The 24,939-nt window shown below is 42.5% G+C and overlaps 1 protein-coding gene across 4 annotated transcripts in view; it reads right to left on the reverse strand.

The window, feature by feature from the left end:
• The window catches only part of STK39 (serine/threonine kinase 39), a 440,397-nt gene that overhangs the window by 272,794 nt on the left and 142,664 nt on the right, over window positions 1-24,939 (reverse strand). Inside the window, exon 1 of one of the 4 annotated variants that reach the window (XM_057318301.1) lies at window positions 12,619-13,065. The exons of 2 other annotated variants lie outside the window; for them this stretch is intronic. In XM_057318301.1, coding sequence (XP_057174284.1) covers window positions 12,619-12,829 — 211 coding nt within the window. In that variant the 5' untranslated portion in view covers window positions 12,830-13,065. Of the gene's footprint in view, window positions 1-12,618; window positions 13,066-24,939 lie in introns of those variants that run through there. One more of the 4 variants, XM_026492621.4, reaches the window with a different exon arrangement.

Raw genomic sequence — 24,939 nt, forward strand, 5'->3', positions numbered from 1 at the left:
CCAAGAGACAAGGGAATACTTAGTTTTTAAACAACTGTACACAACTAAAGACAATTCACTCTTCATATGGTAGACTCAACGGAACATAAGCTATTAGCAAGCCCAAGCAACACAAGCACCTGGAACTTTTACCCACCCCAGTGACTGCATGTCACTGACCTGCCTGTAAGGCTATTTAAACAAATATATAAGCTTCCAAGATGCCTATATTGTCTATTTCTACAGGCTTTAAAGAGCAGGACATGAAATTACGGCCCTTAAAAAGTCCTGCTGCTTCTATGGAAACAATTGGAAAGATGGCTATAAATGAACTCAGAGGCTCATTATTTCTTAGCCCCAGAGATGGTCACTTTTTAAACAACTGATGAGTATTTATTTTAGTAAAGATAAACAATCTAGCCCCTGATCTTGACTTATGCCAAAAATACTCCTCTTCTTAAGTGAGTCCTAATGATCACAATTTGAAACTACCCAGAGACGTTGCTCCTAGCTCTACTTTGGCCTCTTAAGTGCCCAGGAAAGGTGCCATGTTAAGACTGTTTCCACAACAACCCTTGTTGAAGGTCAGACACTGGATGTGGGACTCCAGAAACCTGAAAGGGCATATACAAGGAAAAATGTTAAAGGATTACATAGTAAAATATTCGGTTTCGGCCCCAGTCACCCAAGGGACACCAAACATGAGAAAGTACAGACTGTTCCTGAATTGCCCAAAATTAAACCCAGTTAATCTCCCTACACAGACTTTTTTTTTTTTTTTTTTTTTTTTTTTTTTTACCTCTCAGTCATTCATTCTCTCTCCCAACAAAGAGGGTATCCTACCCAAACAGTGGTTACCAAGTGTGTATTCCTGCTAAGGTACTGACTTGACTAAGGATGTTTTATTCGCTTTTTGATATATTACTTAGGTTAAACCATTAATCTTTTAATGACTGAGATACCAAATTGTTTTAAACTCAAAAGAAAAGAACGGTCCGTGATTCAAACTCATCATTTAAGTGACTAAAATTGATATAGGTATTATTTTTTCTACATAGAGTTAATTTCACAACTCCTTTGTAATTTTATTTAAAACAAAACAAAACCCTAGTCACTTCTTTCTTCATAAATAAAAGAAAATAAACTGAAGTGATACTGTCTACCACATCCAACCCCAAGACTCTGAAGTGATTTCTTAAGGAAATGTAACATTTTGATACTTCTGAAAACAGTGGGTTTCATTTGGGAGGATTCTCCCTGTTTACAATAATCACAAGAACATCCCAGAATGAGTTAAGTGGGTAAGATAAAAACTCGCACTTCAAAACTGTCTCCCTACATCAGCGGGGGTATCTGTTTCACCACACACACAAAAAAAGAATAACTCTTCTTCTGAAAATACGAATCAGTTAGCTTTCAAATAGAGCACAGAGTGAAAACAAAAGATTTTATTTTTTAAATAAGGTTAGCATTGCCTCTCTCCGTTTTGTACTTCTAAGTCAGTGGCAACACCTTAGCATGGTATCAGGAGGTGGCCGTCACAATATTTAGTCATTTTCTGAACATTTCGGAGAGGTTATAATCCAGTGCTGTCCAATAAAACACCTTGCGCCGATGGAAATAGTCTCTATCTGAGCGATCCAACAGGCTTATTGGAGAGTACAGATTATAGACCTGAAGTTAAAGAAACAAAATCCAGTTCTACAGCCATGCTAGCCACAATGAGCTACTGAGCACCTGAAATGTGCCTGGTGAAACTGAGGAACTGTATTATATCTAACGTTTTTAAAGATTTATTCTTTGGAGCAGTTTTAGGTTTACAGCAAGACTGAGAGGAACGTAGAGATTTCTCACATACCCTCTGCCCCCCCACACACACGCACGCACAGCCTCCCCCATTATCAACATCCCCTTGTCACAACGGAGGATCCCACACGGGCGCGTCATTATCACCCGAAGTGCACAGCTGACATCGGGGCTCACTCTGGGTGCTGTATATTCAGAATTTGGGGAATGGGTTTGGGGAAAGGGATAATGTCACATAGCCATCATTACACTATCCCACAGAATGGTTTCGCGGCTTAGACATCCGCTGTGCTCTGCCTATTCTTCCCTCACCTCCCCCCAAATCATTTAATTTTCATTAATTTAAATTTAAATAGCCACATGTGGCTAGCGGCTACCATACCAGTCAGCTTAGAACCAGACACCCAGGGGCGCCTGGGTGGCACAGCGGTTAAGCGTCTGCCTTCGGCTCAGGGCGTGATCCCTGCATTATGGGATCGAGCCCCACATCAGGCTCCTCTGCTGGGAGCCTGCTTCTTCCTCTCCCACTCCCCCTGCTTGTGTTCCCTCTCTCGCTGGCTGTCTCTATCTCTGTCGAATGAATAAATAAAATCTTTAAAAAAAAAAAAAAAAAAAAAAAAAGAACCAGACACCCAGTAAAGAACGTCCACCGTTGCTGCTTTGACCCCAATACATCAGCCTAGCAGAAGGGACCTGGCTCTAGCGGAAACTGAAGATCAACTCTGTGAAGTTCATCTGTTTCATATGCTTTCTTCACCCATCACCTTGCTGCTCCTCAGTCTTTTACTTTCCAACACACCCATGCACGCCCCCAACTCCGCCTCACTGATAAGGTCATAACCCAGCCTATTTTAACACAGCACGCAAAGGATGACAATAGAAATGAAACCACTTTATGTTCATAAACCACCACGCTTACATGTTAGATAAAACACCCTGACGAAGAAATATATATAAAGATGATTTTAACACCTCTAAAGAAATAAATAAGATTTGTACTACGACGGTTACATAGTAAATACGTTCTCAGATAGATACTTATTCTGTTAAAATGGTAGTTACAAAATTCATCGAGTCAATAATATTTCTAACTTCTTCCTTCTCACTAATGAGGAACCAAAGCGATGTAAGTAGGAAAAAAAAATACTAAAGTAGGCAGGAATCACAAGCCTGAGATTCTAAGGACTTCTGGACCAACAGCTTAAAAGAATAAATAAATATAATTGAAGAACTTAAGCCACTAGAGTCTTGATCTGCAAAACAAAGGAGCAAGAATGGATTTTCTCTTCAGTCTGTTCCAATATTAAATTTCCTGATTCTGTATTCTTAATGCCATTCCTCACTTAGGAATTGACTTATAAAACCCAACCAGGACCTATCATTCCTTCCCCTGAGCACTCTCTCTCTTTGCTTTGAGTCACACCATAATTAAGCAAAGGGGTGACATTGCCAATTAGGAAGGAAGGAAGGAAGGAAGGAAGGAAGGAAGGAAGGAAGGGAGGGAGGGTGGATGAGATAATTCAAATTAAAATGTAAGTAATACAAGATAGGCCAATAGGCAGCAATCCAGAAAATATCAACCTCCAAACTAAACAGGGCAAGCAAAAAAATACAACTGGAATGCCCCTTGTTACAAACCCTGGTAAAAACTGCTGTTGCCAGTACAAAACGAGAGCACAGATTCTTGTAAGACCTTAACCATCAATAGAGTGATTATGAGAAGTCTCAGAACTGTCACAGGCCACTGGCTTCCAAAATACTCCCCAAATGAAAGTGTCTGGCTGGCTCCATTGGTAGGGCACATGACTCTTGAACTCAGGGTCCTGAGTTCAAGCCCCATGTTGGGGGTAGAGTTTACTTAAAAAAAAATCAATAAAATTAAATTTTTAAAAAATACTCCCCAAAGGAAGATCTATCATTCATATGACAGAAAGTCATCATCTTCACTTACCATACTAGTTCTTCCTGTAAACAGCTCTCGTAGTGACTTAAACCCCAAAAATGTCTCCAAGACGTATACTCTTACCTAAACGAATAACTGAATGAGCACTCCCACTACTTGGCCTCTGAGAGTTATACTAAATGTACTTACTGAAAGAAGTTCAAAAATAGAAGTCTATCTTAAAATGTTTTCCTATATATTTAAGTACACAGTTTTAAAAGTCAATTCATCTAATTCTTCAATGGCCAAGAGGTTTCTTAAATAAACCAGAGCTTATTCTCAAACAACTGGCAGGTGGAAAGAAATGTGAACTATACCAGCATTACTCACGCCAGATTCCAAAGTGTATCTAAATCAATTCTAAAACTAAAGCACTGCCAACCCATTCTCTTAAGAGCTGCTATTTCTCCTCTGCTTCCCAGTTAAGCCAAGCCTAAAATGCCTTTTTAATTAACATATTGAATTCTTCTATAGTATCAAAAACTTGACCAATGAATGGCAGATTTGCAAAAAGAAACACCTGAAACACTTCAACCATCTTGGAATTGTTTTGGTATAATTTAAAAAACCTGTCCCAGAGAAAAATGCAAAACCTCATAGGATTACAAGGATTCTATTTAAACAGAGAAAAAAATAATGTTTTTCCCAATGAATACACCCTAGGAGGAATTATAACACCTAGTAGATTGATTTTGACTTAAAAAGAAGGATGGTCTATGGTCTTAGCCATATCCTATCCTATCCACACCAATCCTATTACCTTTGGTCCCTTATTAATTATAAAAATACAATCGCTGCCATCATAACGACCTTTGAAAACCACATGTCCTGATATCCTGTTCCTGTGTTTCATTTATATCCTTGATCTTCTCCCAACAGTCCTGATTTCTACACAGCAAGAGGCCCCACAGAACTTCAAGGTTGGGTTATATATAAATACATAAACAGGAAAAGAGAGGTCATGGGTACACCCAAGAAAGGAAAGCTCTAGAGAAGAAGAGACCAGTACCAGGACCTCCCTGTCCTGCTCTACAGTGCCTAAGTAAAAGGATGCCACAGGGAGCTCTGGGTCCTTCATCCAGAGAGACCACCTCCCAGTCCAACGACCTCAGGAAAGCCAGGCCTCTGCACGATGCCTCCCTGCACAGTACAGGCTAGTGCAAGCGCGCAAGTGCTGACTCTTCATCTGGGAGGATTAATGAGCTAATTTCTACAGAGCCCTTTAAGCTGATTGGCCCAAACGCAACTAAATAAGCATCATCATCAACCATAGGCAAGAGTGACTCTTCAGGGTCCAGGGAGGCAAATTTTTTGAAGTCAGGCAATGCTCTCCTTGCATAAGAAGGGAAAGAGTGTTTGCCCCCAGAGGTCAGACCTTAATCCAGAAAACATTTATCAAACACTTAAGAGGTGTGGGGTATAGAGACCAGAGATACTGTCTTCAAGAAGGAGTTAGTATGTAGCGCCAGGATGGGCAAGGAAGCCAACAATTTGCACATAGTGTGAGGACAGCCAGGGGGTGAAATACCCAACAGAGCAAGGGGCAAAGGGAAAGGAGGCTCTGGAGCAAGACTGTTGCTGTGAAGAGAAATCATTTATTCCAGGTCTTACCAGGGAGGCCAGATCTGGGTGTGTTCAATTTATGAACGTGCATCAAGCTATATATTTATGATCTGTACACTTTTCCACATGCATGTTATACTTCGACGATGGTAAAACTTAAAAGGAGAGACAGTGTTCTCTGTTAAATAAATGAAGACAGCAGGGAAGGGTGTGGAATGGTGTTCCAAGCAGAGTGAAAACTTGCCTCGCAAGGGCAGGATAACACAAATGAATCATTTCAGCAACTGCAAAAGGTTCCCACTGGCTGGGAGTCTGAGAATGGAAATGACAAGGAAGGTTTGTCTGGAATGGGAGGCAAGAGACGATTCCCAAAAGGCCTTCAACACCATGCTGAGAGTTAACCTTGAGGATGATAGAAAAGCCACGAAAAGTGTTTGAGCCGGGGGTAACTGATAAATACGTTGATACAGCTCGACCATTCTGCTACCCATGCGTACTGTAGCTGGAAGCAAGAACGGAGAGGAGGAAGGAACCTCCCTAGGAACATATTACAATAACCCAAATAAGAACACACCACGGCCCGAACTAAACCAGCGATGGCCAAGAGGAAAAGTTTAAGACAGAGCAAAGAAGATAACAAGTCCGCAGAATACCGAGGACTGATGGCAGTTCCATGGGGCAGATGGAAGAAGACAGGAGAGGGTGGGCTCACTGGCACGCTTCTGTTTCGCGCTCGAGGGTCTTAAGGAAGAGGGAGGATGCTGACGAAGCGAAGGGGGAGAGACAATGAGTTTCCCCGGGAGTACAAGCTTCTGCGGAACATCACACGAAGACCTAGAAAGGCGGCTGACGCGCGTCCAGAGAAGCGGGAGCACGTGGGCGCTCCAGGCGACGCGGAAGCCGCAGGCAGACGGAAGGGGCTCCTGCGGCGCGGCCGGCGCCAAACCCTGCAGAGGCCGAGAGAGGACTGCGGTGTCCCCGGCCGCCGCCACGCCAGGCTCACGGCGACGGTGGAGACTGCCGCTCTGGTTCCTCAGCAAGAGGGCACGAGCCAGACGGCGGCGGGCCGAGGCGTGAACGAGAGGTTCTTTCCAACGGCTCGGCTGTGAAAGGAAGGAAGGAGATAACGTAGCGGCCAGAGGAGGAAGGAGCGGTGAGGGTTTTGTTTTGTTCTCTTTTGTCGTTAAAGATAAGACAGACCTGAGAGTATTTTTTAAGCGGAGGGAAAAGCAGAGAGGGACGGAAGGAGACAGGGGAGCAGCAGCGATGACTTTATCTGAGAGCAAACGCTCCTGTCCTCTCACGCTCTGGGACGCGGTGATGTTTCTTTTAGTCAGCAGCATTTCCTGCCAGCATGGCAGCCTCCACGGGGCGGACTGGGGGGAGAAAAGTGCAGCCTTAGCAGGTTGTTCTCAGAGCCCTGTCATAATGGGGCTGCCCCTCCCAGCAACCCTCCCGCAGGATGCTCTCACCGCTTGTCAGAGGGCCATTTGGCACCTAAAGCCCTGAGCTCTCCAGATCGCCAGGAGCTCCACAGGTCTCTCCACTTCCTCCTGCAGCGGAGGGAAGACGCAAGGGGGGGCCGGGCCCGGGCAGGCTACCTTCGAGCCAGCGCGCCCCAGAAGGAGGACTAGCAGGCAAAGTCTCCCACCTGCCCCCTCCCTGCTAGAAACCGAGCAGAGAAACCCTTCGAGCCGCTCCCACATCTTGCCAGAGCCAGGGCTGTGCTAACTCGCATCTGATTGGCAAACGTCGTTTCTAGTAGTCATGGCTCAGACTAACTGAGAGCGTGCCCTGGGCCAGGCACCCTTCTAAGGGCCTTACACTCTCTCATCCTCACCACCGTATCGCCATCGTCTCCATGTTACCGATGAGGAAACTGAGTGCAGGCACAGCTAAGTAATTTGCTCAAGGTCACAAGGCCAGGGACCGCTATTGCCAGGATATGAAACAGACCTGGCCCTCTGACTCCAGAGCCTGCAGTGTTTTGATTCATTCTCAGACATCATCAAAAATGTACTGCAAGACAGACTGTCACAGACAGGGCGGAATTCTTAACGTTATTGCTCACAAATCAAAAGCATAAATAAAGTATTGTAATAATACTACCAGAAGTTTCTTTGTACCTAGAGACATTTTCCCACATGGCACTTTGAACAGCACATTTAAAAGAGCATTTCTGTGCTCTAAAACGAATTATTATCCTTGTTGAGCTCTGCAGATATAGTAAAAAGAGCAAAAACCCACACTGAAATGTACACTATATAGGGATGAATTGTAAGGTCCATGAAGTAGACCTCATTAAAGCTGTTATTTAAATGGGAGAATAAGTGAATATAATGAAGAAAGGCATACCAATAAATCTGATAACTTAGAGACAAAAATTTCATGAAAGATACACATGACCGAAATTAAGAGAAGACGACAAAATCCAAATAGTAAATACAAACTTTAGGTGTGGATAGCCTCACAGGTGAATTCTATAAAATAAATAAAAGAGCATTTCTGTTATAAATGTAACTAATACCAATTACACACCAGTTAAAACAGTTAAAACAGTAAATTTTATGCAACGTATATGTGTATATTCTACCACAATGGTAAAAAAGTACAAAAAGAATATTTCTATATACATTTTTCTCTTTACAAAAAAAAAAAAAAGTGAAATGATATGAAAGCCAAAAGCCCTCTTAGGCCATGCATTTGAAGCCTCTTTTACTTTAAAAAAAAAAAAAAAAAAAAAAAGCCAAGGGCACCTGGGTGGCTCAGTTGATTGAGCCTCTGACTCTTGATTTCAGCTCAGGTCATGATCTCAGGGTCGTGGGATCGAGCCCCGCGCTGGGCTCTGCACTCAGCGCCGAGTCTGTTTGTCCCTCTTCCTCTGTTCCCACCCACCCACACTCGCGCGCGCTCTCTCTCTCTCTCAAATAAATAAATAAAATCTTGTTAAAAAAAAAAAAAAAGGATAAAGAGCCAAACTAGCAAACCAACAGCAGTAACAAAGCAGCCCCATTTAAAGGTCTGGGAGATACACACTCAGTGCCCTGGACCTCTGAGATCCTACGAAAACGACTGTGAGCCAGTATAGTTCCCAATGTCCTCAAGATCCCTCTAGAACATCCATAAAACCAGTTCTAATCCCTAAGCCACAGAACTCTGCACAAACTCAGACCACAGGGTGAAATGGGAATGGTATGGGCTGCTTGCAGGTCTCATTTTAGGAAAAACTGTTGCTCCTTGAAAACCTGGGCTTGGGGAAAACTCATCTGAATGGTTTTAAAAAAAAAAAAAAAAAGCACCACGGGAGAGAAATAGAGTGCCCAGAGCAGCCCTTGGTCAAACTATGGCTAGAATTCTAGGAACCGAATTCTTGTGTTGACGAGGACCAAAAATTAAATGTATTACTTTTTTTTAAAGATTTTATTTTTAAGTAATCTCTACACCCAACATGGGGCTTGAACTCACAACCCCAAGATCAAGAGTTGCATGTTCCACTGGCTGAGCCAGCCAGGCGCCCCTAAATGTATTATTTTTAGGTCATTCTAACTGACCACTGAGGACGAAATGAATCAACACGGAGAAATCAAGTGCAAAACTAAAGAAAGGCTTATCCTGTAAAAAAGCTAAGAAAATCAAACATCATCGGAGGCACAAGTCTATTTAGGGCTTCTCTGAGGAAAAGCAGTAAAGATCACAGCCCCTGTGCAATGATCGGCCTCGAATACAGAAACTCGTATAGCAGAGACGACGGTGCTCTGACATAAAAAAGTTCCTTGAGGTTGTTCAATTCTACCACAGATGCCAAAGACAGTATTAACGTGACTTGCTGTTCATTCTGTTCGGCAAAGAAGGTAATCTATTAATATCACCAATAAACTAATTTTTCAATTGGCCTATCTTTGGGTACCCCTTACACTTCTAAAGAAGGAAATGGAAGGGCGCCTGGGTGGCTCAGTCCTTAAGCGCCTGCCTTTGGCTCAGGTCATGATCCTGGGCGTTCTGGGATGGAGCCCGGCATGGGGCTCCCTGCTCCGCAGGAAACCTGCTTCTCCCTCTTCCACTCCCCCTGCTTACGTTCCCTCTAGTGCTGCCTCTCTCTCTGTCAAATAAATAAATAAAATATTTTAAAAAAAGAAGAAGAAGAAGAAGAAGGCATTGGAGGATGGGGTGGAGGGGAGAGGTGAGGGACAAAGCTTCACAAGGCTAAAGTGCATAAAGAGGAAAGAAAACCTCCCAAGAGCAGCTACTTGTTTAGGAGACAGAAATATCTGAAGTCTACTAAGGCAAGAAGATCGATGGCTAAAGGAGTTTAATAATTTCACCACACTTTCAACCCCTCTCTAACCATAAAGCTCCCTCCACTAGACTTTACATCATTTCCAGGTCACGCATAAACTTCTGAATCAGATTACCCTTAAGAGCATTACAAATTCTCCATTGATCTTTTACAACACAGGAACAGCAATACAACAAAGAGAAAACTTTATTTTTAGACTTGCAAAATCCTGTGTTTACTTTTCTAAAACAGAAGTCAAACAACTGAACCTGCTTTGTTTGAACTTTAGTAAACCGATTCTCTCATAATCTTGAGGACCCAATCTCTGCCCAGGAGGAAATGAAGAAAAAGTGCTCTGTGCCACGCTGGAAAGTTCAAACACGGTGCCTCCCTTGGTCCTCTGCTCAGGCACATCGAGCCTCCTGCTGGTTGCAGTTCACATGGCTGAAGCCCTATCATATGACACCTGCCGTGGAGAGAGGGGAGGCAGAAGGCTCTCTACCCGCATTCATGTCGAAACTAGTTCAGTGTCTGAACTACTAACTTCTTCATGTAATGTTTAAGCAAAAGTGCTTAACCACAAGTTCACTTGTAATCACTCAACTAGCATTAAACACTAAATGGAAATGGGTTTATAATTCCCTATAAACATTAAGCCCTTGCAAAACCCTATTCCAGCAACCTGATTTGTCAAAAACATGGCCTCTGCATAGACCATCTTTTAGTTGGAAAAAAACAAGATGAATTTAAAATGTAGAAAAGCCCTTCCCACAGTGTGAATGTGCAAAAATAGGGGTAGAAGTAATAAGCAGGTGTTTCTGTTCTCAAATTCCTTAGGTAAACTGACCAACCATAATTAACAATGCTGTTACTCCAAGTAGAAAGAAGCCCTGCAATTAATCCCATCGCTTAAATTAAAAATTAAAAATTTTTATTCATTAGCTCACAAAACTAGTCAACTCAAAATACTATGTTTTCAAAAGGCAAAGCTTGCATAACCCTGATAATTGACAAAATAAGCATATAAATTGATTATAACTAAATTCTGGTGTTCCGGAGATCCCCAGCCCCCCTCCTCCTTAGTGCTCTCCCAGAGCTCACTCATCACATCTTACAGAATCGTTTACATAAAGTTGCAGAATCCTTGAGGGCAGGAACCATTTTTACGAACTTATATACTGCTAATATCTAGCACAATGCTTGGGACATAGTAGGGCCTTAGATTTTGTGGCACAAATAAAAAATAGGGGATCACATCCTATTAAGTATGAAAAAAGAGGTGCAGAGGGAGCCGATGTTACTTTGCCTCAGGAAAAGCAAACGGCTTCTCAAGGAAAATTCCCTCTGGGGAGAGAGTGAGATTCCCTACAGACAGGGGCACTTGGATGAGAAAAGAGCCCGTGCCCAGACAACGAGGACTGGGAGACCAGAAGTGTCATAGGACAGCAGAATATTCAGGGTACAATCAACAAAGCCGACTTCGGGAAGGGGCAAAACCAAAAACCTGAAGGGGTTTATATGCCAGGCTAAAGCAGTTTTCATTGGATAGGCTTTGAGAAGCCGGTAAAGTGATTTAATCCAGGCAGTGACACAAAGACACATCCCTTGAGAATCCCCGGCCCAAAGTTGTGAAAAGTATGGGTTTTCAAAGAATTTTATAGAGAGAGGTCTATTTTAGATTATTTGAAGTTTTTATATTCTAGGTGACTGTTCTGCCCATCATTTTCTCATATATATGAAATATATGTGTATTTCAGTCTATGCTCTTTCATTCACACAGCAGGTGATACAGACTTCATTTAAACGCCTAATGAAATTCTCCTGTTTTAATCTTTTGAAGGGGGTCTGGAAAATTTTTTTAAAGAAAGGCAAAAAAAACAAAAAAAAAATATTTAAAACAAATACCCTGAATTCCTTTTTCATCACCGTACTTAAATATCAAGCTATGGGAAAGCTGCCTCCCATCGCAGCCCCAGTACGGTTAGAAGCGGAGGTTCTGCTTGGAGGTTTCCCTAACTAGTAGGTTTAACAAGACTCTCAAAAAGGATGACCCAATAGGAAAGGCTCTAAGCGAAGGGTCAACACAAATCTTTGGGCCTTTCACGTGCTTGGCCCAAGGAAAAGTAATGCCGGCTTCTTGCCGTTGACTTTGCCAGGTTTTTAAAAATATAAGATAAGGTGATATTTGTGAGCCGACTTGATGGCACCGAATGGCAGGAAGCAGATCACGGAAAGCCTCGGGTTTCACTCTAGCAGCTCGGCCCTGAACCAGAGGAAAGCACCGGCCCGGTGCAGGGCAGGAGGCCAGGGCGCCTGCTTTTCCCCGGGCGGCCGGGCTGCGCGGCAGGCGGCGCGCCAGGGCACCGAGAGGCGGGTACCGGGGCGGGCCGGGCTGCAAGACGGGCGTGGAGCAGCGGCTGTCAGGGAGGGAGACAAGCATCCTCCCCGGCCTCGGGAAAGAACCTGGCCTCCGCGATTCCTACGTGGCCCGGTTACCCACGGCGAGAGGCTGCTCACAGGAGGCAGAGGCTCAGAGCTTGGCGAGCAGAGGCGCGGCTGCGCCCGCTGAGTCCCCCAGGACACGGCCCCCTGGGCGCAGCGCGGGGGCGCTGGAAGCCCAGGGCGGCGCCCCCCGCAACCCCACCCCACCCGACCCCACCCGCGGCTGCGTGCCCGCATGGCCACCCGCCACGGGCTACGGCCCCACCGCGCGGGTGGAGGGTGATGCGGCGGCGTTGCCGGGTCCGCGGCTCCGCCGCCCCGGCGATCCGGGAGATAAAAGTTTGCAGCATGCGGCTCGCCTGCAGTGCGAGTCACATCCGCCGCGCCGCCTCCTGCAGCACCAGCGCTCAGAGAACGAACAAATAAATTAAAAAAAAAAAAAAAAAAAAAAAACTGTTGAAGCCGGTAGGCCCCGAAGCCGGCCGTTCTGCCTCCCGGGCGTGCATGCAGGCGAGCCCAGCATCCCGCGCCCCCTCCCGCCCCCGGCCGCGCCTCCCTCCCGGCCTCGGCGCTCGGCCTGCACCGGCCGCGCCGCGCCCGCCGCACTGACCGATAACCTCCTGCAGTTCGTACGCGTCCCTGCAGATGGGCCAGCCGACGGCCTGCGCCGCCGGGGCAGGAGCCGGAGCCGGGGCCGCGGGCGCTGCCGGGGCCGCCGCTGCTGTCGCGGCCGCGGGGGCCGCCACCGCCGCCGCCGCTGTCACCGGGGCTGTCTGCTGGGGCTGCTGGACGTGCACGGGCGAGCCGCTTGGCTCCGCCATGATGCTGCCGGAGGAGCGGGAGGACGCGCCGGCCGGCGGACGACCTTCCACTTGAAACTTCCCTTCCCTCACCACCGACACCTCTCGGCCGGCGCACGCCCTCCCCGCCGCGCCGCCGCCGCCGCCGCCGGAGCCAGCCACGAGGGGAGGGAGCGAGGGAGGCCGAGCCGGGCGGAGGGAGGAGGCAGCGCCGGCAGAGGCGGGGTGGGGAGGAGGCGGCGGCCGCCGCGCTCGCCGCGCGCCCGGAGCCTCGCGCGCGCAGTTCTCTGCCTCCGCGAGGGGAACCGCCGCCCCGCCGCCCCCTCCCGCTCTGCTCGAGGCCGGGGAAGTTTCCACCCGAGGGGAGTAAGGCGGGTTTGTGTTTGCTTTTGGGGCCCGTGTCCCAGACAGTCAGGCTCTCCAGAAGATGCCCCCTGGGGACCCTGAGGGCGGGGTCGTTGAACCGCCGCCAGGTTCTCAGATTCAGAAGTCGCCCCAGCTAAGGAGAACCTGAAGTTCATTTACAAGTTAGCGAGAGACACCTACACGCGGGCCGTTTGTAGGACGCCAGTTAAAAAATAACCCAAGTTGTAACTTTCCTGCGCATTACCTGCCAATATCCCTTTCCCACCTTGTCTAATCTAATCTCAGCCCTTCTGGGTTTTTTTTGTTTTTTTGTTTTTTTTTTTTTCTGAGTGAAACATGATTCCCTGGGTCCCTGGCTGTTCACAGGCTTTTCTTCGTTTGTTCCCAGCCGCCTGGATCCCAGGGAAGTGATACAAGGGCCTATAAAGTTAGCATTTAAAAAATGTAAGGGGTTTGGACACTTTATTTCAAATTCTGTGCTCTTAGTAACACGCCACATTAACTCCTTACGACAAAAGATAGCAGGCATTTCTTTTGCAGAACATATCGTATCATAAATAAACTGCTGAAAACTTTTGATTAATTGCTGCTTTTTTTTCAACACTCCCAAAATTACCTCATCTTTAAAATTGCTATGGTATAACCATAGGTCTTCCTAATTATAGGTGTCATATTTCACACTGAATGTTCCCTGTGTTCCCTTGGTAGTAATGACCAAGATTACACCATTCCTGTCTTAAGCAGAAACGGTGGGGTGAACTAATGGTCCTATTGGTCATTTTGCCAAAATTATCTTGTGTAGTTTTCATGACTACAAACAACTACTGAATAAATGCGTTAGAATAATGAGCATTATTTTAAAAAAAAACAACTCTAAGATTGTGATGCTTCATCATCTGCGTTTATATACACAAATCTTGATTTTTTTTTGAAGACAATTAGGAAACTCAGAAATTCATTAGGAGAAATGTTATATGTCTAATCAAACAGTGATGTAAACCAAAATGAGTGTGCTTAATCTCTTATAGCATTATGGAACAGAAGGGGTAAAGCAGCTATGACGCTCTGGTCTATAAGCAGAAATTTATGCTGAACTAAGAAAGTGTACATCTTTTATGCATGGGTGTTCAAAAACCGCGTATTGATTTTAATGTCTGTCAAGACACAGACAACTTCATGAACAAATAAATTCTAGGCCTCTGATGCTTTCAGTGGAGAGGAATAGGGAATAGGGGACCTCTCCTTCTCAAGGGCTGCTCCCCATCCCAAAGAACTTTTAAGGACTGTTTTTAAGGGAAAAGAAAAATGATTATATTGGATATGACCTCCATTTTGTCATATGAATTTATATTTTGAATTTCAAATCATGAAGTGAGACCGTGAAGGCCAGGAAAGTTCTTGGAACTTAATTGGAAAACATGATGCTGTCAGGACCAATAGCACAGATTTGAATCAAACACAGATCACTTCGTTTCCTACAAAGAACAACTGTTCCATAGTCACACACCAGATCTCTGCACCCAGCCCGCCACTTTCCAAATGGCTACCAGAAAAAAGACTTGCAAAACTGATGATTCAGGGCACACCCATCACTACTACCAGTAAATCGGAGTAAAGAAGAATGTTTACTATCGGTGGCCTTTGGAATCATTTTTATATCTAAAGAACAGAACATGAATCCTATTTTTAAATTATAAAATTATAAAAGCATTTGATTAGAATTTAAGTTAATGTTTTCATAAGCAATTGAGTAAAGTGGTACTTAAAACTTAGAAACATGTGTATTTAAAAAGTATTCAACTGATAGGCAATTTTCCCTGAAAGCCCATTACTAAATTTAAACTGAAAGATGGCAGGGGAGGAAGCCTTTAAAATACAAACAAGCTTTACTTCAATACATAAAGAATATATTCAGTCAGACACTTTAAAACACAGAAAAAATAAGAGTCTTAATTTTATTCAGCTTTTACACCTACCTCATTCTAGGTCAGGGTTTCAAGGGTTCAGCACTTCTGATGTTTTGTACCAGGTAACTCTCTGTGGGTAGAGGTCTGCTACTCATTAGATGCCGGTAGTACCCCTACTCTCAGTCATGATGGTCAAAAATATCTCCAGACATGGCCTCTGAAGAGCAAACTGCTGCCTTAGATAAACTATTTATACAAAAATCGTCATCTTATAAACAGAGTACTACCGTGGTTATTTGCTTTACAAAGAGCTTCTATCACGTTCAGTTAGTAATTCGTAAATCCTGAAAGGGATCGGAATCTGCGCCCCCAAAATATGCTACTTTGGCATAAGAACTATTTTGAGCTGAAGGCAATTAAGAAACAACAGACACAGGAAGAGCTCTCTGCTCTCCCCTATCTGCCTAAAAGCAGGGCATAAATTTCCCTTTTGTAAATGGAATTTCCATTCATAAAGGAAATTTCCATTTGTAAAGGTGCCCCCTCTTCCATACCAGAAAGAGGAGAATGACTCTTATCGGGAAATGGCACTGAAATGAGTGTGCATGGACAAGCTGTATCCATCCTTTCCCAGTCACCATCCCATGATTTACCCCTGCTAGTAACCAAACCCCTTTATCCCTTGTCTAACCACTTCACAATTCATCACCCTTTGTTAAAATGGTATATAAGCCCCCGATTTTACCCACTTCTTTAACTTATTCATCGCTGAGTACTCCTCCATATATGGCCATTGCATATCTGCAAACTGTTTTTTCCTTTGCTAATCTGTCTTTTGTCAGTTCAATTCTCAGGCCTCAAATTACTAAATTGGAGAAGGTAGAGGAAGTTTTTTTCCTTCTCTACAACCCTTTGGACATCTAAGAGAAGATGTGTAGTGTAGTGGCCACGGGTTTGAAGAAAGAAAATGCCAGAATCAAATCTTGCCCCCAACATTTTTTTTTATCTCTGACTTTGGACTTATTAAACCAAGTCTCAATTTTCTCATTCACACAATCAGCATCATAATAACTTCCTTGTGGGTTGTTACAACATAATTTGTACGTAAGCAGCTCAGCATAATGGCTGCCACACAGTAAATGCTCAATAAAATGAAAACCCTCATCAATGTCATCATCATCATTATCCTTATCTGCCAAGACTTGTAACAAAATATATAGAAGAAAGAGACATAACAATGGCAATCATGAACTGTACAGAATATAAGCTCTCTGAGGGCAAGAATTTCTGTTCCTCTGGTTCACTGCTGTTTCCCAGTGGCTGGAATAACATCTAGCACAGAATATACCCAGTAAATATTTGTTGAATGAATATAACACTTTTTAAATGTATAAAAACATACTTTTAAACATCAGAATGAGTCATCTATGTCAAGGGTGGATTACATGGGAGGGAACTGGAGGCGGAGAGACCTATTTGAAAGCCACTGCTATAGTCAAGTTAGAGAAATGTGCATGTGAACAAATCTCATGATATTGAAGATAATGATGAGGGGGTAGACTTAAGAATTATTTAAGGAGCAGAGAAATAGAACTTGATGACAGATGAGATTCCTTTAAAAATCAAATTGCCCCAATGCATTAAAAAAAGTAGATGTACACAAGTGCAATTTATAAAATGTTTTAAAACATACATCTACTGAAGGAATGGGAGACTCTGGATTGACAGATGGTCTTTCTCCCATGGCTAACCTGTAATCGACTGCAAAGTCACTGCCATTGCATGGTGGGAAAAGGCCAGATGTTCCAGGGTGGGAAGAAAATCTATCACCATATCTTCCATCTCCAACTCTTTCATACTTACTCTTTTAGAAACTGTGTTTGAGGGGAAAATTGTGAAAGAGCTGGATTTTAATTCAAGTGATTGCTTCCAAAGACAAGGATCCGGTGTTTTTGAGTTAAGGTGATGGCAAGGCAGAGTAAAAAAGGATTGGTTTAAGTCAGTAATAGCTGGATTGAAATACTCACTCTGTACTTACCAGCTGGCAGCTTAAACTCTCTGAGCCTGTTTTCTTAAAGTGAGGACAATCACCCCAGGATGATGGGGTGGCTGGAAAGATGAAATGAGCTGGCATGTGCCACACACGTGACCCACCGCACACACTAGTGGCTCCAGAATTCTGGACTGGGAGGCACTCGGGGTGGGGGGGTAGTCTCGGGGGAAGGTAGGTATTATAGGTTAAATTGTGCCCCCCTAAAAAGATACATTGAAGTCCTAAACCCAATACTTGTGAATATGACCTTATTTGCAAATAGGGTCTTGGCAAGTGTAAGCAAGTTAAGATTAGGTCATACTGGATTGGTTGGGCCCTATTCCAATGACTGGTACCCTTCTAAGAAGAGGAAATTTGGACCCAAAGATAGAGACACACACAGGGAGAATGCCATACGACCAGGGAGGCAGAAATTGGAGTGACAGGTCTATAAACCAAGGAATGCCAAAGATTGTCGACAGCAGCCAGAAGCTAAGAGAGGGGCATGGAACAGACTCTCCCTTAGAACCTCCAGTAGGAACCAACCCTGTCAATACTTGGATTTTGGACTCCTAGACTTCAGACTGTGAGCAAATACATTTCTGTTATTTTTAAGCCACTCAGTTTGTGGTACTTTGTTATAGCTGCCCTGGGGAACTAATACGGTGGGATTACGGGATTTGTTCGTCAGCCAACTGCATTTTATTTGGACCAACTTTAGCAAAGAGCACTAATGGAAATTAGCCACTCCTTTGGAGCCACCACACCACCAAACCCTGGACTTTACAACTTGTTTTTAATATTATTTTCAAGAACACCTGCAGAGTAAACATCTGAATGAATTCTTGACAGAGATGTCAAATGTCCATCTGAAAAATGCGTTCAAGAATATATGAACCTTTCCAACTTTGAAGACCTTTCCCCCTTAGCATACTGATAGAGACGTCATGTGCTTTCCACCTGCACAGCTGATGCTATCTATCATCTAAAGTCCAGAACTGGTGTGATTCTATTTTATTAGGTTTAACACAATTTAGTGTTAAGGTGCCATTAGTGTTTATTTCCCAGCCATAAATGGAAAAAGAGGCTTAAATCTATTTTAAGTTGAATTATTGCAGAGACACTGCTTCTTAAATTCATCACATGTGATTAAGGAATTAAACTTATATGAATTAGAACTTGCAGACATGTGTTTTCATTTATTTCCCAACCAGCTCTTGAAATTGACTTTCTATTGCATTTTATATTCCAGACAAAATTGCTCTGGTGACAGTTAATGCCTCTTCATTAATCTCAGAGGTTTCTACCATGATAGAAAGGTTCCTGGTCCTGTTAGAGAGAGGTCTTACTGGAAGCCCTAATCTCGGTACTAATAGGGGAAGACCTCCATATTTAGCAAGGTTCGCCCTTTTCTAAAACATCCAGAGGCATTATGGTAAATCTGTGCGGCATACATATTTCTTTCATGATGTAATCTGTCTAAAACCTGATAGTCCTGTCCCAGGCAGAATGACATTAAAATGTAATTAAAAGTAATTTGATTCTTTAGTGCTGACTCCATTGAAGAATCTCAAATAGGAATCCCATTTATTACACAAAACAGCACTTTCTGAAAATATTTTGTTCATCCCTCTCACCTTCAGATTTTTCCAAATACCAAAGATATCTCAGTGCTCCTCTCTTCCTATTAAAAAATCCTCCCACCAGAACTATCCACAAAACCCTGAACACTCTTCCATCTCTGCCTCTCTGGCCTCCCTGACAAACTCAGATCTTTATCAGGAGCGGTATCTTGGATTACATGCATTCTGAGACAAAGGAGGACCAGGGGCTGCCCTGGTTTGTAAGGAGGAGTATGTAATAAAACACTTGTAATTTAGGGGCTCCTGGGTGGTGCAGTCGTTGGGCGTCTGCCTTCGGCTCAGGGCGTGATCCCAGCGTTGTGGGATGGAGTCCCACATCGGGCTCCTCTGCTATGAGCCTGCTTCTTCCTCTCCCACTCCCCCTGCTTGTGTTCCCTCTCTCACTGGCTGTCTCTCTCTCTGTCAAATAAATAAATAAAATCTTAAAAAAAAAAACTTGTAATTTAACTTATTAATATTCTTTCATTTAGTAAATACATTTCTAGGGACTATAATTTGCATGGCACTTTGCCAAATGCTGTAGGAAAATAAAAGACAAAACTACCTCCACCCTTAAGAATTGTCTAACCCATAAAACCCCACTTTATCCAGTGTCAAACCTTCCAGGCCAACACATCCCCTAAAGTTACCCGAACAAGTGAACAGCTAGAGGTCACAGAGATGTCATAGGGTGGGTCGGTCTGCCAATCAAAATAAATAACTTCTTTTGTTACTGACTGGCAAAGTCTAAGCAACAACAATGAAGTGAAACTATGCCCTTCTGGTGCTAAAGTCAAGGAACCTGAGAGAAATAGCAGGAAATGGCAAGAAAATTAAAATGAATTTCAGACAAAAGAGTGGAGATCGCAGAAGGAGAGGCGGATGTTAGAGGTAGGTAGAGATACTTGGAGAGGAAGACGCCTTTGAAATCAAGCAGTTAGGTGAGGACAGCAGAAATGGCCTTGAAGAAAGAAAAGAATTAGGGTGGAAGGAAGTTCAGTATCAGGGGCCAGACCTGCATCAAAGGAGACACAGTCCAGGTGCAAGCGCATATGTCTACACAGTGTGAGCCGTGGGACCGTGTCACGCTGAACAGCGCTGGCCCAGCACGGCATGCTGTCATGCCAGAAAGCTAGCCCAATGTTGCCAGATCTTCCGGTTGTTTCAAGAGAAGCCAACAAATCTGATTTCATGTGAAATTTTTCAGTTTTTAAATATTGGCCCAATTTTATACAATGCTGCACAGAATCTGATACCGTATATGTAATATGTAACAGCAAGAAAACACTAAGCAGAATCTTTGACTAAGTACCTATTTACTGAAATGTGGATCAGAATGATAAACTCCAAATTCCAGGTAGTCATTACGTGGAAAGGATAGGCAGGGGAAAGGCACACAGAGGGCGTCCATGGCATCTGTAATGTTTTATCGCTTTAATAAAAATCTGTAATAAATACAGCAAAATGATAAGATTTGTTAGACTGGATGGCAGGTCCGTGAGTTTTTATTGCCTTTGTATCCCTACTGTGCTGTATGTTGGAAATATTTCACAATTATGAAACAATATTACCATGCAGGCTGAACATTTTTAGCCCACCTCAGGCCAGTGGAGCACAATTTTGCAGCCTTTGCACAGCATGTCTCAAGAGAGCCCACGCCAGGGAGTAAAGCACGGGTGATCCAGGTGTCCTTCAGGCTGGCTGGGTGTCAGCATCTCCTCTGCATCTTGTTGAAATTCTTCAGGCCCCGGTGTCGCCTATATTCTCCTAAACCATAGCCTGCCAGTAGAAACTGGGCATCTAGATGATTCTACTCAGCAGCCCAAGTTGCTAATAACTGTGCTGGCCCTGAGAACATCACTGTGATACAGGAAAACCACAACAACTAGAAAAGCACCAGAGCCAGGGGGTTCCCAGCAAGGTGACAACTTTAAAACACTCAATGGTCACTGATGGCTTTCCGGAGTCAGATGTAACAAATGGCAGGCTCAGGTCATGGTCTCAGGTTCCTGGAATGACCTCCCTGCTCAGCAGGGAGTCTGCTTCTCCCTCTCCCTCTTCCCTCTGTCCTGCTCATGCACTCACTCTCTCTCAAATAAATAGAATCTTAAAAAAAAAAAAAAAAAGGACTGAGTCTTTTTAAAGAACTGTTGAAATAGTAACTGTCTTTTAAAAATATTTTCATTGAAATGGTTTGAATAAAATAATATTGCATTATTTTAAAGACACAAACTATGTACCTATTGTGTGTGAGCTTTGGGCATAAGACTGTGGAATGATGGAAAGATGAATGAGACATGTCCCTACTCTCAAAGCTTAACATCTAATGGGACAGACAGACGTGTAAACGAATAAATTATCCCTTGGGGACAGGGAGATTGGTCACATGTACAGACTGTAGTTTTGCCTCAAAAACTCCAAAACTAGACATTTAAGTTATTGGGCCACAGGGTCCTATTTTGACCATTCTCTGGTGGCTTCGGTTTGATGGAGAGACCCCTGAAGCTGGGAGAGAAGAGCAGAATGGAGAAGAAGAGCCATTCGAAACAATTTAGACTTCAGATGGTATTACTGCATGAAGGGTTCAAAAATGAAAAGTCTTGAAAGAATGTTCTTGTCGTAAATGAATCATATTTACCCACAAAAATTAAGCTTTTTCCTTTATTTTTTTAAGATTTTTATTTATTTATTTGAGAGAGAGAAAGAGAGAAAGAAAGAGAGAAAGAGAGAAAGAGAGAAAGAGAGAAAGAAAGAAAGAAAGAAAGAAAGAAAGAAAGAAAGCAAGCAAGCAAGCACAAGGGGAAGGGAGGGGCACAGGGAGAGGGAGAAGCAGACTCCCTGCTGAGCAGGGAGCCCCATCAAGGGGCTCAGTCCCATTACCCGCACCCCCCACCTCCCATCATGACCTGAGCCCAAGACAGACACTTAACGACTCAGCCACCCAGCCACCCAGCCACCCCACATGTGAATCAATCACTGAGTGAATGAATGACATTTTAACCCTCATAACAAAGATAACTTTGGATCATAATATATTGCTTTATGGTAATTTTCAGTAATGTCTCTAATTCCTTTCACAATAACAACAATGACTATAGTTTATGGAGACATTGTACCAAGCGTTTTAGTTACATTCTATCAATTGATCTTCACCTACAACTTGATGATGGAGGTCCCATTTTGTGCATTTTTATAGATGGAGAAGCTGAAAGTCATAATGGTTAAGTAACTTAAACTGAACCCTACTCCAGTTGATCTGTAGCAGAGCCAAGATTCAAATATGCTCTGTCCAACTTCAAAGTCAGAAAGTAAAACTTAGCTCTATATCCCTCTATCTCTTGGTAAGGCATATTTGCTATTATTACATTAAAACTTTTAAACAAAATTTTATTAACTAAATTAAATTACAATTTAATTTTAAAATGACTATTGGTGTGCGATGCAGTTTAATGACACTTAAAGCCAGAAGATAAAGTTGTAGATAGCCAAGAATGGAGTATTCCTTCTTAAAACTATAATTTTTGGCAATTTTGAGTTTGGAGACAAATATTCTATATGTGCCTCTATACTCCATCCAAATATTATAAATGTTATTTCTAAAACTACCCTTGTGCAACATCAATAATACTATGTGAACAATGGCTATTGTTAATCTGTTTTTAAAATGGTGAAGTAACCATTAGTTTCAATAATCAATGTAAATAATTTATTAGTTTGGTCTTCAAATCAAGTAAACGCTATATGACAGTATTTCGTGGTCCATTAACTAAATGGGGCAGTTAATTCAGTCAAGTAGTGAATAATTTTCAAATCAATTGTTCCTCAAATACAAAGGATAGTGGTATATATAAACAATTCAAGAGACTAGAAAAGGCCAAGTAATATTATAGAACTTTAAAACATCTTTCAATAGGTAACCCAATAATTCTTTTCATTTTATTAGTTTAAATCTTTAAACATTCCATTAAAACATATAAGAAAATTTTGAAAAAAATCACAATTTCTTGTGTTACTAATCCACACATTATTTGAATATCGAGAATCATAGCAAGCTTACCATCTTGTCTTCTTGTGGCTGGAAGGTAACATCCTGTGATGGCGTAACATTACGTCAATGAAATGTTATTTTATTGGCACAAATGTTTCTTAAAAGATAGCAAGAATGTTTATTGTGAAATGAAAAGCAGCAGTCCAGTAACCCAAAAGGCTCATATATCTGTTGACAGAATTAGAGCACTTGCTTTATCCAATAAGCAATTAACATTGGAAATAGTGGCTGATGACAAAATTACAGGAGAGCTTCATTAAAAAACTTATTTTCCTTTTGAATATACATGACATGTACAACTTATAAAAATTTAAAGATAGAAAGGGTGTAGGGTGAACACTACATCCCCTTCCTATCCTTATCTTGCACCCATGTGGATTTCTTTACTAGAAGCAACTACTACTACCCTGTCCTCACATCCTTCGAGAGATGCTGGGTGCATATGCAACCATGTTAATATATTATTTTCTCTACTAATGGCAACAAATACTGAATCACAGCCCGATTTTTTTCCAGTTCACAGATATCTTGGAAAGGGTGTCATGGAGTCTTCTTTAAATTTATTTAGACCTAACTCTATCCCGTCCATCTTTTCTTTTTTTTACTGAGGTATAATTTGCATTCACTAAGATGCAAGATTCAATTTGATACATTTTGAGAATTGAATATAGGAGCATAACCACCTCCCAAAGCAAGATATAGAACATTTCATAATTATTCTTCTTAAAAGCTAATTAATATTCCATTGCACGGATGTGCATGATTGATTTAAGCAGACCTCTAACAATGGACTCTTTCGCTGTTACAAACACGACTGCAGTGAATGATATGCACACATATGCTATTGCACGTGTCCAAGTGCACCTGTAGGAAAATTCCTAGAAGTAGGATGGCTGTATCAAAGGGTATGTGCATTTTTCATTTCAAAAGATACTGACAAGTTACTTATCATAGGGATTGTAACGACGTAAGGTTCCCTTTGCGGTCTACCGTGGTTACCGAAACTGCCTGATCTTGGCCCATCTGGTAGGTGAAAAAAGTGTGATTGTAGCTTTAATTTTGTTTCTCTCATTTGGAGGGATGGTGAGCATCTTTCCCTGTGTTTAAGAGCCATGACACGGCTTCACTCCAAAAGAGAATTTGAGTAAAAGCAAAGATGCTATAAAGACTAGGCCACGCATTTGAGGTGATAAACAGTAACAGAGAAGACCTGACATTTATTCTCATCTTTCAAGAGAAGCTGGACAAAGTCATGTTTTTCAGGGGACAATAGAAACTCGATAAAACTTGATATTTTCAGTATGACCTGAAAAGAAGATGCCAAAACCTTAAATGGAAAACTCCAAGAAAAAAAAATATAAGAAAGTGTGCCTGACCGAATCACAAATGAAGACAATGCTAATTTGTTTCTTCAACATAAATGGTATTGTCCACGCTGAATGAATCTTCAAGGTCAAACAGTCAGGCTGGCTTATTATGCAGAAAGTCTAAATCGTTTGTGGGATTGTGTGCTGCACAAATCACTGCTTGATCACCCATTTTATTCACTACACTTTGAACAACTTTCGGCCGGTATTTAAAACCAGAGCAACTCAAAAAGGCAAAAAACCACCACAAAAAGGAAAACAAAACTTGCCAGTGAGGATATTCAGAGAAGTGACCCCAGTTATAACAGCAATTTCAGCAGAAAAGACTCAAAATACTTGGGGCAATACTTGAAATAACTACATAGCTCCCAATGTGATTTATTTGAAGGGAACAATACTCGCTTAGATTTAGAAGTTCTTCTTTTAAATTGGTTCCGTTGCTGGATAATTATCTCATTTTTGCCATCTTAATCTATCAGTCAGAGACTTAAAATCCTTCAACCACCCTCTCCCTCTCCAGTAAGTACTTCATGGAACAACAGAGCAACAGAAAGAACATTACTGTTGGATTTATTAGACTCCCTTATTAGTTGCAAAATATAGTCATTTCTTTTTTTCTGGGCCTCAGTTTTCTTTTCTGTTAAGTTCAGATAACAAATTTCCTTGCCTAATTAACTAATAAAGTTCTCTTTCCCTCCTCTGAATCTAATTATTGTTAGACCCAGAAAGAGCAATTAAAAACAAAACTCTTAAGATTTCAAAAACTGGTTATGAAAATTTTAGGTTTCA

Source organism: Ursus arctos, unplaced genomic scaffold (assembly GCF_023065955.2).
Source record: "Ursus arctos isolate Adak ecotype North America unplaced genomic scaffold, UrsArc2.0 scaffold_1, whole genome shotgun sequence".
Lineage (NCBI taxonomy): Eukaryota > Metazoa > Chordata > Mammalia > Carnivora > Ursidae > Ursus > Ursus arctos.